This window comes from Taeniopygia guttata, chromosome 7 (assembly GCF_048771995.1).
Source record: "Taeniopygia guttata chromosome 7, bTaeGut7.mat, whole genome shotgun sequence".
Taxonomy (NCBI): Eukaryota; Metazoa; Chordata; class Aves; order Passeriformes; family Estrildidae; genus Taeniopygia; species Taeniopygia guttata.
Window position 1 is genome coordinate 1,082,228 of NC_133032.1, and position 14,778 is coordinate 1,097,005.

The 14,778-nt window shown below is 46.2% G+C and overlaps 1 protein-coding gene across 1 annotated transcript in view; it reads left to right on the forward strand.

The window, feature by feature from the left end:
• Nucleotides 1-7,492: 7,492 nt before the first annotated feature.
• The window catches only part of BARD1 (BRCA1 associated RING domain 1), a 40,632-nt gene continuing 33,346 nt past the window's right edge, over nt 7,493-14,778 (forward strand). Inside the window, exons 1-3 of the mRNA XM_002189036.7 lie at nt 7,493-7,770; nt 7,861-7,917; nt 11,571-11,716. Coding sequence (XP_002189072.5) covers nt 7,616-7,770; nt 7,861-7,917; nt 11,571-11,716 — 358 coding nt within the window. The 5' untranslated portion in view covers nt 7,493-7,615. The remainder of the gene's footprint in view (nt 7,771-7,860; nt 7,918-11,570; nt 11,717-14,778) is intronic.

Here is a 14,778-nt window from a genome sequence, read left to right on the forward strand (position 1 = left end):
TGTGTAAGGGAGCACTCCAGCCTATGTGATTATACAAGTCCTTGAAATCACCTTAGGATGTGGGAAGCTGTTTTCCCATCCACCCAGGCTGTGACATGCAGAGCTGCTCAGCACCCATCTGGTAAAAACAGGAGGGTCTGTGCCAGGGCTTTCCCACCCCCACGGGCCTGCTTGCAGAGTGGGGCAGGAAAAAGGTGCCTATCCAAAGGGTTTGGATGGCTCAGGGCTGGGGAGTCCCAGCAGCAGCATGGGGCAGCGTGGGTGCAGGGCTGGGGATGTGCACTGGCTCTGGGAGGGCAGAGGAGCTCACAAAACATCCTGCTTCCCTCAGGTGGATCAAGAGGAGGAATTCCAGCAAAACCAGAGCACAAAAACAGGGGTTGTGCTTGCAGCATGGTACATTTGAGTGACAGACCCGGATAAACCAGAGGGGAGGGTGCAATGGTGTCATCCACTGTCATGGTTTGGTGCTCTTCCCTGCAGAGGCTGGAGAAGCCAGACCTGCTCCCAGGCCAGAGGGAAACAGCCCCCATGGCTCACAGGTCAGACCACTGTTTCTTCTGGAAGTTTATGGCAATCCTATTTGTGGATTAAAATGCAGCTGCCGAGGCTGCTGGCACAGGATTTACAACGTGGCCTCAAAATACGGGAGAGAAGGAAAGCTGAACTCTGATGTTTGCAAGTGTAAACTGCAGACCTGGGCTGAACACACTGTAAATAAGGATCATTAATCATCAGCTAAGTGCCGTGCAGTTGCTGTTATTTACTATAACAACATAAATCATCGGGAGCTGCTATCATGTTAATTTGGATTTAGTATGGATTAGTATGGAAAAAATAATATCCTCACCTATTTACAGAATACATAACACATACAGATGTGCTGTGGGTTTTGTTCCTTCGCTTCCTCCAGCCAGGATGCAAGTCAGGAAAACGCTCTGGGAGATCTCCATGTGAGAGATTGCCAACAGTTCAGGCCAAGCTGCAGCCCAACAAATTCTGTCTGGTGCTGACGCAGTAAATCAGCACCAAGGAGGAAAGCAAGACCGGGAGGTCTTGGAGCTGTTTTGCCCCCCTAGCCCTCCCTCCAGCCCCAGTGCAGAGCACTTCCCAGCTACTGCATTGCATCCATGGATCTCTGCAGTAACTCCGCGGGTTTCCTTGTTTTTTTACCTGCAGCTCAGCTCTGGCTTTCACATCTAAAAAGCACCAGGCATGGATTTTGTGGGATGCTGCAGCCTGCTGCTCCTCCCTTTGGAAGGAAGGCGTAGCAGGGAAGGAGCATTTCATCTTAAATTAAGGGAGCATTACCCACATATTTCATATTCTCCAGAAATGCCAGCTGTACTCCTCACTGATGTATTATTTTTTCCCCCTGATTTGACTTTATTCAAGCTAAAAAGTGGGGCTGAGACACTCGTGCACTGGAGCAAGGCTGGCAGGGCACCAACATGACCGTACTTGGTGTTTTGGGTGTGGAGCTCCTGCCAGATTGGCTCCATCCCTCCACAGATCATTTCTAAATTTGGTGGTGACACAGCTTCACTGCCCAGGGATCCTCAATCTTGGTGTTTGGGCACAGCATCTGTCTCTGCCCTCAAGTACTCAGGCAAAGTGGGGGTGTCTTCTCTACCCCCCAAAATAACTTGAATTTTTTTAAGTGAGGTGGGTTTGTTGTTAAGAAATCAGAGCACATTTCTCTCCAAAGTCAGCCCAGCACTCACAGTCCTGATTATCTGCTTTATCCTGGTGGAACTGGAGGTGCTGAGCCCTGACTGAAGGTGTGGAGATCCCTGACTGACCCCATGGAGGTCACCAGTAATGCTTTAGCTGGAGGTTAATTCTGATTAAGAATTAGGCCTTGATATCTGGGAAATAATTATGGTTTGTATTTTTAAAATGTAACTGGAATGGGAATTAAAATAATTTGATTTTTTGGGGTGGCCCAAAGATTTCCCTTAGACTTCAATCTGCAATGATACATTTAAAAACAGTCACAGGTAAAAAGAACAAAAGCAACGTTGCACCTGCACTTTTGATTCCACCGGTCTAAAAATGCAAGTAATTGCCTTTAATGGTTTCTGTCATTTTTAACCTGTGTTTTGTGTGTGCCAGATGAACAGACATCAAACCATGGTGAATCTCTCCAAGCGTTGAGCCAGAGCAGAGGTTTGCATAAATTAAAACTAGGTTAATTATAATAATTCTATTGCAATAGGGAGAGTATAATAAGATTAATTAGAAGGGGGCTAATAAGAGGGTTCAAGCCACAGCACAGTACAAAACCTGCATCCTGGTTCTTCAGTGGTTTTCTTGGACTTGTCTCCCACTCAGCTCACGGGCAATCCAACATCTAAAAGCCACTGCAGAGCCTTGACTGTGTTTTCCTGAGCATCCAGGCTCGCCTCGCACCAACCATATGTCTGTGTCTGTCTGCTAGCAGATTGCACCAAATATTTTCCTTTTTCATGGTGGCTGAGCAAACAAACACCATCTGTGGGGCTCGCCGAGGGAAATCCTGGCCCCTCAGCGCCAACGGGAAGGCAGCCACACGTGTCCATGGGGCTGACATTTCTGACATCCACAGCCCAAGACAAGAACTTCCCTCTGCTCCTCATCTCTGCCATCTGCCCACGTGAGTCAGGACCTGGCATTTCGCAGATTTAAATTCAGATTTTATTGAAGGAAGGCTGGATCCCATCAAAGCAGATTTCCTAGCCTGACCCAGGTTAGTGGGACTGCCTTGGGGTGGTGGTAGGTGGAAGGGCAAGAAAGGTGTTTTTCAGGTGGCTCTGTCTTGGATGTACCCACCCTGCTGGGGGCTTTGGGCATTTTCCAGCCACGCTGAAATCCCTCAAATCCCAGGACTGATGGGGAATTTTGGTCTTGCTTGACCTGCTTAGAGCCAGATGTCTTGGAGGGCAGCTGATGTGGGATGCAAATTATTCCCTGTTCAAACCTTTTTTCCTTCAAAGTTAAAAGGATACCTGGGGGACACCACTTGGTAGGGAGGGTCTGTGCCATCTATCCATGCCCCCCAGCACTGGAGCAGGGGAGCATTAGCAGTTACTGCGGAAGTGTGAACATTGTCCCCAGCTGGGCACAGGGTTTTCTCATGCTTTGCTGTTCTCTGTTACTTGCCTTTCTGCAGGAAATCCCTTTTCTGGTCAAATCAGAAGGGTAATTTAAATTTTGTAAAATCCCCCAAAGTTTTGACCCATGTGGGCATTGACAGAGATCTCCTGCCGGGCGATGGGCAGGTGGAAATTACCTGTCACCTCTTTGCTTTTCCACTTGTGCTTCTGCAGTGCTGGGCCCAGAGCTTGTGCTCTGACCAAATCTTTTCTACAAGTGCCCTTTGGATTTAGCAATTGGCACGGTGAAAGCAGAACCAATGAACCACAGGCTTCTCTGCTGCTGCCTTTAATTAAAAATGCCATGTCTAACACCAGCAGATGTTCCTGCTATCGAGACTCGAGGAATAATTTAATGCCGTGTAATGCAATGCTGACCGTGCTGCTTAGTCTGAAAGTGTAATAGACTTTATTATTATTATTATTATTATTATTATTATTATTATTATTATTATTATTATTATTATTTCCTTTCAGGGATCAAATCCCTCAATATTTGAAATCTTGAAACTTGGTGGTCTAACAGTACTAATCAATTCCTGCACAGAACGATCTCAGCAGCCCCATGTCTGTCAAACGAGCACTGCAGCCCATGATGCCTCTGCGACCACAGTGAGCTCGCAGGGCTTTGGGTGTGGAGCAAAATTGGCCCCAGAGGGGTGGTCTGAGGAGCAAACTACGCCTGTTAAAGCCTGTGATCCAGACGTTTGGGAAGAGAGGGAATTCAAAGATGAGGCTGCGCCTCCTCCAATTTTTTCTGCAGTCTTCTGATGAAGAGGATCCATCCTGTTGCTTGCTGTGGGTTCGCAGCACATTGAGCTGAGCACCCTTTCCTGGCAGGGTGCAGAGGTTTCAGGATGTGCTCTGTATTCTGGTGGGTCAGAGCAGAGTATCCCCTCTTCACAGAGCTTTGGCTCTTTTAACCCCTAGGAAAAAAACTGATTTACAAAACTCAATGGAACTGCTTCCCTCTGCACACTCCTTCCTGTTACACGATGAATCACAGAATAATTGTATATTTGTTGAGAAACAGCTGGGGAACTTCACTAAATGAATAAAATATCAGGTAGCAGTGTATTTCCATAAAGAGGTCTTTACCAGATGGGCAATGCTTTGAAATGAAGCATGAAGTAGGTGAGGATTTTTTCCCTCCCTTGTCAGCCAGGGAGCCGAGCCATCCTTCAGCACGGGTTTGGCTCCGGAGCCCAGCGTTGTTTGGAAATCCCATTTCCAGCCCAGCACGGTGAGGATGAGCACTGCCTCAGCGGGGTGTGGAGCTGCTGATTCATTCACACACAAACGCTGCTGCCTCACTATATCACACTACTGCTGAAACCCTTTCACTGGCTTTCTGTCATGCAACAAATTTATTTTAAAGTGTGAGGGGCTTATACTGCCTGGAATGGCTTTACTTGTACTTTAAATACTGCATAAACCAAATTTAGGGATATATTTCTTGCTTCCCTCTGTTCCCCCCCCATCATTTATTTTGCTTCTGACTGTCCAGTTGGTTGCAGTAACTCACTGCTGAAGAAGACATTTCTTGGATTTCCAAGAGCACCAGCTCCTTAACCTTTATAAAATTAAGGAGAATGAATCATTTGTGACTTTTACATCTTTCTTGAACGCAAGTATTTGTTAGATGCAGGCTGCTCAGGGCAGTGCTTTACCTCAGTTTAACTTAGTTGTAAATGTTTGTAAATTCCCACATAATGTCTCAGCACAATGGAAACTATTGCATCTGTGGATTTATTGAGAGAGATGCGAAACATATTTCAGCTGGAGGAAAGGAAGAGGAGGCACTTATCTGCTTCACTGTGCTATACAGTATATATCAGCATCTCATATTTTGTGAACATAAATGCCAGGTTGACTCAAGAGATCTATGGATCAAGTGTTGTTTGTAACCTGCCCCGAATGCTTCAAATTGTGTTAAAGTTTCATCTCAGCAGTGAGGCTTTTTGCCATCTTTCAGGATCCCTGGTGCACTGGGAGCTGCTGGGAGTTGGGTTTTTGGAGCACAGCATAAGCCAAGTAACAGGGAGTAGGATGTAAAGGTTGCACCTGGCAACTCTGCATTCTTAAGGGAAAAATGACAGGCTTAGCTTATTTTGTGAGTTTATCCTGGTTTTGGCAATGTGAGGGAGCAAATCCCTGTCCCAGCTCCACCCCCTGCAGCCCAAGGAAAGGACCGGCGTGCTGGCATCCATCCCGCCCTGCCCAGGCTCTCTGAGGGCAGTGTCACCTGCAAAGGCTGCTCTGGGACCTTTCAGCCCCTCCATGGATTCCTCTCTCACGATGGGGACTGCCACTCACCACGAGTGCAGAGAGCGTGATGCTGCTTCACCCTGTGATGTGTCGGCTTTGCCCCAGACGACAGCAGCAAACGTTCTCCGAAGTGCTGAGAGATTTCACAATTCCACATCCTGTGTGGAGCCCACTTCCCTGCACCTCTGGCTCATAGTGGTAAAAAAGAGAAATATTTAGCCTTCCCTAAATAAAGGGGGAAAAAAATCATAATTTAGAACATCCCCAGTGTTAAGAGCCGCGGAGGGAACAAGCTAAGAAAGCAGAGGAGTGTGACCCTTGAAAATTGGAGAACCTCCCTCTTGGAAGACATTAATAACGTATTAAGAAATATTTTCAGCCCTGATTTAACACCCATTTAAGTAAAACTCCTTCTGTCTAGATAGGGTAAGGTTGAGACACCCCTCTGATGGCTGTTTTCGACGACTGTCACAAACCAAAATTTGCAGCTCCATGCCGCCATGTCCTTTTATGATGAAGTTCCTTCAAAGAATAACTTGCTCGCTTTAATCATGTTTTCTCTGAGATTTATGGCTTGATGCTTATTCACTGGCGGAGCTTCTCCACGTGAAATGTCAGTAAGCCCCTTATAAATTGCTCCTGGCATTCCTGCTCTATCTTTTACTTGGCCAGGAGTATTTCTACCTGAAAGTGATAAATTCCTGCTATAACTACTTTATGTGCTCCAGTAATTACGCTGTAGAGGGAGGGTGGGGGCTGCATCTCTGTGCAGGTACCACACTTAAAAAACATCAACCTGCAAAAGTGGGAGATTGGGCTGTGGCTTGGGGTGCTGTAGGACACACAGGCTGAGGGAAATAACCACCCTGGAAACCCAAAATAACAGTGACTGGTGATGTATCTCTGCCAGATATTTATATTTATGCTGGGTTAGACATGTTTGTCATAGACACACAGACACTGGGAAGATGTACATAGGAGCATCAGGTTTGGGTACAAGATTGATTTGGATGCTGTTGTGGCATCTAGACAGGCTGAGACCAACAGCATGAAGTTCAAGAAGGCTAAGTGGGTCCTGCACTTTGGCCACGATAACCCCCTGCAGCTCCAGGCTGGGGCAGAGGGGCTGCAAAGCTGGGAAAGGCTCCAGAGGCAGCAGCTGAACATGAGCCCAGGTAGGCAAGAAGGCCAATGGCACCCGGCCTGTATCAGGAGTAGTGCGGCCACAGGAGCAGGGAAGTGATTTCCCCCCAGTGCTGGCCACTGGTGAGGCCACACCTCAAGTGTTGTGTCCAGCTCCGGGCACTTGAGAACACGATGGATGTTGAGGGGCTGCAGCAGGTCAGAAGAGGGGCAGCAGAGCTGGGAAGGGGCTGGAGCCCCAGGAGAGGCTGAGGGAGCTGGGAAGGGGCTGGAGCCCCAGGAGCAGCTGAGGGAGCTGGGAAGGGGCTGGAGCCCCAGGAGAGGCTGAGGGAGCTGGGAAGGAGCTGGAGCCCCAGGAGCAGCTGAGGGAGCTGGGAAGGGGCTCAGCCTGGAGAAAAGGAGGCTCAGGGGGCCCTTGTGGCTCTGCACAGCTCCTGACAGGAGGGGACAGCCGGGGGGTCGGGATCTGCTCCAGGGAACAGGGATGGGACATGGGGAAATGGCTTTGAGCTGTTTGAACATGCATCGTCATTTGCCCCTAAAGTTCCGAAGTTCAGACACTCTGGGTGCTGCAATAGACATAGAGACTTGTGCGGACCCATTTCTCCTATTACCCTAAAGTTCAGCAATTTAAACTGTCTGCGTCCTGTAACAAACTTAAAAGACCCATTTTTCCTCCCTGTCAAGTCATTCTTTCAGATCTAGTCATTCCTGAAGACATTAAGAGTCTATTTTCTTTGTAATTACTGAAGACTCCCACCTATGGAGTCGCAGGTGAAGACACTTAGCGCCCGTTTTCCTGCCACACCCCAGCTGCCCCAGCGTCTCTGATCCCCGCGCGAGTTTCGCCCGGCCCGCCATTTCCCCGGCGCTCCCCTCACGGCCGGCCCCGCCCCGCTCCCGGCGCGCGGGAAACGCTGAGGGCGGGCAGCGCGCGCGGCTCCCGCGCCTGCGCAGCGGCGGCGGGCGGGGGATTCGGAGCGGCGGCGGATTCGGAGCGGCGGCGGGAAGCGCTGAGGGAAGCGCTGAGGGAAGGCAGGGCTGAGGTCGGAGCTGATGAGGGAACCGCCATGAGGGAGGCGCTGCGCGGGCGCTCGGGCAACCAGCCGGCCCCAGGCAGCCCCCTCCGCCCCGCCGCCCCCTCCATGGCGCCGCCCGGGCACTCCTGGTCTCACACCCGCGCCGCGCTGGGGCGGCTGGAGAGGGCACTGAGCTGCTCCCGCTGGTAATGGATGTCCTCCTTCCCCCCCTACCCCGTCTCCCCCACGGGTCCTGCCGTGTGTGTTAAAAGTGCCGCGCTTCTCTTTGCCCACAGCGGCGGTGTCCTGCGGGAGCCCGTGTCCCTGGGGCAGTGCGAGCACGTCTTCTGCCTGTGAGTACCGGGGCTCGCTGCTGTGGGGAAGGACGGGGAGGTGGGGAGCGCTGGGGCCGTCCGGGGAGCTGAGGGGGAGAGGGCAGCGGGAGCAGCTCTTCCCCCGGGGTCCCTGCAGGAGCGCTGGTTTAGGCTTCAGGATGCTGGCCAGGTGTGAAGGGAGCTTTCAGTGTGGCGGAGGGAATTGTCTGCTTGTAGTGGGGTAGAATTCCAAAACAACCTGCAGTTCGCACCACCCTCACCTCCTTCCTCTTTCTCCCCACGTAAAAATAAAAGAGCGGCTTGGGAAGGCGTTTCCTGTTTCCAACCTCTGCCACCAGAGGGTTGGGTGGTGCTTCTTGTTGGTTTGGCCTGCTACCAAGACTTTGCTCCTTCAGTTCTGCCTCCGTGCCTGTTGCTGTTTTCACACGCATCCAAACACGTTGGCAGGCTTACCTGTGCTTAGAGTTGGTCAAATAATCTGCCTGCTTCAAAAAACTGACTTAAATTAGAAACATTCTGCCAATACGGTGCTTCTGAGGTGGTGGTGGTGGTCATGTCGCCTGTCATGGGACAACTCTCTGCATTGTCACTACAGGCAGAGGCTGGAATGTTTGTGCCCCAGAACTGCCTCTGGGTGAGCTGGGGGAGCCTTTGGGCCACTGTGTATGTCACTGCTCTTCATGGCATGTACATACAAACACGGGGAGTTAAAGGGTCTGTCTTAAAGTTTCTCTTCACAGCACAGGTGTAAGCAGTCTGATAAAATCCTACCTTTGCTAGAGTGAAAAAGATACTGTCTAACCTCTACTTGTAAACCAGCATAGATACTCAGCTTTGTCCTCTTAATCTATAGTCAGTATGTCAGTTAAAGCTGAAGAAACCCTCCCTCCCTCATGGATGGTGTATCTGCTACCTATCTTCAGCTGCACTTTTCTAATAGGAGTTTTCAGTGTTGAAGGCCTGAGAGGTAAAATACAAGTAGAATATTTTCTGGCTTTTTAAGGAGTAACTGATTATGGGACTGATTATGAGATGCTCTCAGCATCTCTTCCCCCCAGTATGCATGTACTAAAAGGTGCACAGGTGATGAATTTCTCTCCAGACACGTGTTCTTTCCCAGCTGTGGCCATTAATTGCTGTAGAAGATTCTTGAAGAGGGACCTTTCACAGGAGCACATAGGGACAGGACTAGGGGGAATGGCTTCACGCTTAAAGAGAGCAGGTTTACATTGGATATTAGGAAGAAATTCTTCCCTGTGAGGGCGGTGATGCCCTGGCACAGACTGCCCAGAGAAGCTGTGGCTGCCCCAACCCTGGAAGTGTCCAAGGCCCGGTTGGATGGGGCTTGGAGCAACCTGGGCTAGTGGAAGATGTCCCTGCCCATGGCAGGGGGTGGAATGAGATGGGCTTTAAGGTCTCTCCCAACCGGAATCATTCTGTGATTATGCTGTTTGAAAGAAATATTTAAATTACTTATTTCATTTATAAGACCTGTCTACAGATTATTTTATAAAATAACCCCCAGAAACTTGTCAAAATTTTTTATAAACATGAACATGTGGTTTAATAAATGTAATTGTTCAGCTGTTGGGCATCTAAGGCCTTGTGGTTTTATTTTGTTTTCTAGGTCATAGATTTAAATCACCCACTGTTAGTTAAAGTTTTGTGGGGTTTTTAAAGACATTGCTAGATATCAAGAGGACAATGCAGTTTTGTATTGATGAGGCTGGAAAGAACAGTTAACAGGAGTCTTAAGCAATCATTAGCAGCTATTTCTTGCTCCACAAAAAGGACTTTATTTGCTATTATCCGAGTTATTGTTGTGCCTGATCTTTTCTCTCTTGTATACATCACCTTTTAGCGGCAACTTCATCTGTCCTTTTATGATTGTGTCTTGGGCAGTGGCTATTTTTTAAAATAAACCTAAGGAAATTGAGATTAATTTCTTTAAAGCAAATTAGGTATTTTCAATAATATTTGTAGCTACTATGAACAATTCTCAAAACTAAATTACCTAAATTCACAATGTATTTGCCACACCTTCATAATCTCTCCGGTAAATCCAGGTTGCTGCTATATAATTTAGGACTCAGGTGTTTGCCTGCATATTGTCCATTGATGTTTAGCTGTTGAAAGACAAACTTCCAGTGCTTTTTTTGTTACCCTGGAGTCAAAATGAATTAAATTCTGTTCTATCTGGAACTCTTAAAGGAACACTCTCAACTCTGACTTAATTTTGTTACATTTACGTGATGTTAGGTTTATGTTCTGTTAAGTTGAAGTTCTATTATGTTTAAGTTCGGCTGGGTTTAGGTTCTGTTAAGATTGATTTCTGTCAAGGTTGAGTGTTGAGAACTGATTCTGGTCCACCGCTGAGGCCAGACATTTATTAACACACGTGGGGAGGATTGGGGCGAGTGGCTGGAGCTGGCTCCTGAAATATGGAGTGAAAGATCTGAAACTAATGAACTGCAGTACTCAGGTCACACATAAAACAACCGGTTCTCCCTCACCATGGTTTTGTCATGGACGGGGGTATTTATGAAGATCAGTTTCTGCAGTTTTGTTGGGGTAGCTGTGCTCGGTTACCTGCAGTCATTACCAGTTGACTACAAAACCCCAACAGCTGCAAGTAATTAAGAGATGTTGTGGTATGAAGATCGTTCTGCATTTCCTTTGCAGGGCCATTTACAGGGGTGAGAAGCCTGAGGCCAGCTTCCCTAGAGAAGGAGTCCTGGTTGGCCCTTCCCTTTGCTCCCAAGGGATTTGTCAAATGTCATCTAGGATATGTTGGAGCCAAGAGCTGTGCTTCAGTCTACCAAACACAGAAGTGCCTCAGCCACAAGGGTCTCTGCTTGTTTAAAGCACAAAACACCTAGCAGCAATTTTTCCATGAGTAGTGGTCAGGTAACCGAGACTGTTCAAATTGATTCAGTTTTGGCTGTGTGGGACTATAACCTCTATTTAATAGGATTGATGGGAAATGTAAGTGGCCCTTGAATGTTGCAGTTCAGATGACAAATCATACGGTCTTCTCACTGGCCTAATCAAAAGAAAACAAGATTTTAGGCTGATCTGGGGAGAGTAGTATTACTGAGTAAATATATTTCTTCACCTATCCCACCATGATAATCTGAAATAAATGCTGTAAAAGAGAGCAGCGATAAAATACTCTGAGCACCTGGAGATCCTCATGGGATTTCAGACAGAGAAATGTTCACACAGATGACTTTTTCACAGTATCAAGCATATTTTAACTAGGGAAAAGTAGAAATTTTAGTTTACTGTGGGTTGGCTTTCTGGCACTTGTTTAAAAATGGAAGGCTGCAGAATAACAGATGTAAAAGAATTTGTAGTTTTAACAGTGAAGCCTAATTGCTATTAGTTAAACAGCAGTGGAGCTTTTGAAAATTTGGGTCAGCTTGTGAGGCACTGTGTTTTTTATGACTGTCCTGACAAGGCTTTGGAAGTGGGTTGCTTAATTTTATGTTCAGCTTGTCACTTGCCATGATAAATACATCCTGTCCTGTGTTTGTGACTAACATGTGTGGGCTTTCCTACCTTGGTTTGTCATTGCTAAAGTAAGAGATCCTCTCTGGGCTGTGAAGTGGTCGATGGTGCGTGCAGTGGGTAACTTCCACGGGGTAATGGGCTTTCCCTTTGCCTTTCAGGTCCTGTGTGGGTGACTGTGTTGGCACCGAGTGCCCCGTGTGCCACATGCCAGCCTGGGTGCAGGACGCACAGATCAACCGGCAGCTGGATAACATGATCCAGCTCTGCAGCAAGCTGCGGCAGCTCCTGGGCGCCGACGCCTCAGGTGAGACTCACCCGGCTCCCCGGTGGCTGCAGTGTCCAGGCCGCCCTGTCTCATCTCACAAGGCTTTACAGGGAATGAGCAGTGCAGCCCTGCTTAAAATTCCAGGAGGCTGTTCCAAATCATGTTTGGAAAATTTGATTTGAAGAGAACTGTCTGTATGGATTGCTCGTTCTTTGAATCTGTTTTGCTAAGAAATCCGCGTGAGTGGGTTAGTCCATAATTCATTAGAATCCATTTTCCAAAATTAGGTGAAAGTGGGAGAGATTGCTGAGTCACGTGGCACAAAGCAGGGGCACAGGTTGTCATATCTTATGGGAGCCCCAGTGTGTAAAGTTCTGCATTGTATTAGGGGGGCCCTTTTAAAGAATTAATGCATGTCTTCTCCTGCCTCTGGGTTTCTGTGCACTGAGTCGTGCCTGCTGTCCCAGTAATTTTCAGTTCAGGGTTTTTGCACATGGGAAAAATGATCTATGTTCTTTGCCTAAAAAGGAGAAAGAAGCAAGTCTTAACTCATTTATTTTCTGATCCGTAACAATCAGCTAATCTGCTGCAGTGAAGTTTTGTCATTGCTGACTGCTAGGAGATTGCAGAGAACATACTCTGGGAATTAATCTCTATCAAATTTTAGGTTGTTTGTCAAAGTAGGAAAAACTGTAGTGAAATAAACATAGGTGATTGGGTGTTTCTTCTGCAAGCTCAGAGAGGAGCATTTATGTAATACCAAGTTTTAGAAAAGATTCATTTAGTTGTCAGATACAGAATAGGTAATTCTTCCTTCATTGTTGCTTCCTAATATGTTTGTCTAAGTTAAAGATTCCTTTTCTATGTCTAATCCCATCAGCACCTTCATTCATTTATGGACTAGCTCTTTATTGACATCAAAATGGATTTTAAGTGACGAGGCTTGAAGTCAGTGTCCAAGTGTAAAGGAATACATTTTATATAGGTATAAAATCCTATGGTGATTAAATTTTCTGGAGCTTAGAAAACAGACGATGGCTTAAATAGCATTTCAGGAAAACATTTTAAGTGATGAAGACTTTTAAAAGCACACTCGGAAGAGAATCATTCTGAGAGGAGCTATTAGTGATGCTATAAATAAAGCATTTAAAATACAACATGGTAGCGTCATTGATACCGTTTAGATGTTTTGGAGAACTCTTAGAGATGGATTAACTCTTAAAAATTGGTCTGACATTTAACTGTACTAAAAATTGGATAGTACATTTAATCCCATAGTTTTTCTCAAATGAAATCTGTGTGGTGTGGCTAGGCCACAGAACTAAATGACGTTCTTTTTATCATCCCTTGTTCTGACTTAAAAGCAGACACAAAATAGGACTTGACAAGAATGTCTCATATGAAATTATTTGGGAGATGCCTTTCTATCACTTGTAATCTTTGCAGTGTGCTAAGGATTAGCACAGTGGCCTTTTGGATGTGTGATACTGAGCAAATCCTCCTGAGCTGGTAATAGTTCACTGTCAGGAACAGCTTGAATTCATAAGTAAGTGAGCACACCTCTAAGAACAACCAATTACATGTTGGGGAAAAAAAAAGTATACGGCTGAAAATCACAGGATATTGTAGCTTTAGAGATTGAGAGTAAATTCTTCAGGATGTTTTGCCCTTCATCTCTGGCAAATCCCTCACCTCCCATTGATGTCTGGATACATTAAGTTCCGCCTTGAACTTAATGTATCCAAAGAGAAATATGTTTGAGTTTGGAGAATCATGGGTTCTCTTCTCTTGTTAAGGACTTGCTTTCATGTTCTTACAGCACTGTACTTCTGTCAACAATATTTTCTTCTCTTTTGTGTTAGAAGGTCAAAAATTGTGCTTTATGTTCCAGTAAAGGAAATAGACCGAAAAATCAATCTTTCGGTGCAAGAAAGGAAGAGAAGCAGTTGAAAAAAAGAATATTTTCATATATTTGTTTTATGTCTTTTGCATATTTGCTGTTTATGCCTTGTTTTGTGGCAGTTGTGGCTTCTCTTAAATCTTGTTAGAGATCCTTGTTGACACTGAAATTTTTAAGTGCATCCTACTAGTAATTTTTTTTGTCTCTGACAGAGCTAGTGCATGCAGTAAGTTGTGTGTGTTTCTTTTAAAAAACCCCATGGAGCTACTGTGACTGAAAAGGATAGGGTTAAGCTCACACTGAATATTTCAAATACTAAAATCCCTGTACCCTGAGGTTCCACAGTAGACATGAGAGGGATCTCACTTTGTATTCCATTGGGATAAAAATAGCCTCTGCCAGACAGCATGTGCATTGTAAGAAGCAGCAGCAGCAAATTATTCAGGAAAGACTGCACAAAACAGCTAGTACTTCCCTTTTAAATTAGATGGAAACACAGCAAATGACGCTCTTGGGGTGACTGAAGATGAATTGACAAACAAACCTGAAACTGGCTGGAAAACGCAAATTATAGGTGGAAAATTCAAACTATAGGTAGGAAATGCTGAGCCTCCGCATTAATTCACTTTAGAGTTTTTTTATGCTTAGTCTATAGCAAGATGAGAAGAGGTGCCTGACTTTTTGGCTGCCCTGTGCTGTACCTTCCTAAGGGAAAAGGGAATCTGGCTGGCAGCCACCTCAGGTAGGATGTCTGCACTCAAACTCTTCAGCTCTAATGTTGCAGTGTGAAAGACATCTAGGGTACTGACGTTGGTGGGATGATGGGCTCCACGGATGGGTAATTCCTGAGGACTTGTGGAATCATGGGCATAGTGTACATAAAACACTAGATTTGTTGATTTAGAGTTTAAAAATAAGAGATTGCTGTAAATTTTCAGAACCATCACCAACCATTTATAGTTGATTTTATGTTATTCTTTGTAGCAATCTGCTTCACTCTTACAAATCAAACAGAAAGCCTTCCCCCCTTTTCTCATGAAGAGCTACACCTTGTAAGATTTGGTGAAAGCTTCCCAAGCTGGTGCTGATGCTGGTGGACAGTCAGCCAGATCAATCAGCCTTTACAGTATCCTGGCTTTGTTTCACATTAACTGGATGTGGAACTCCTGTTGTAACGGATTACATTGCATTTCATGGACTT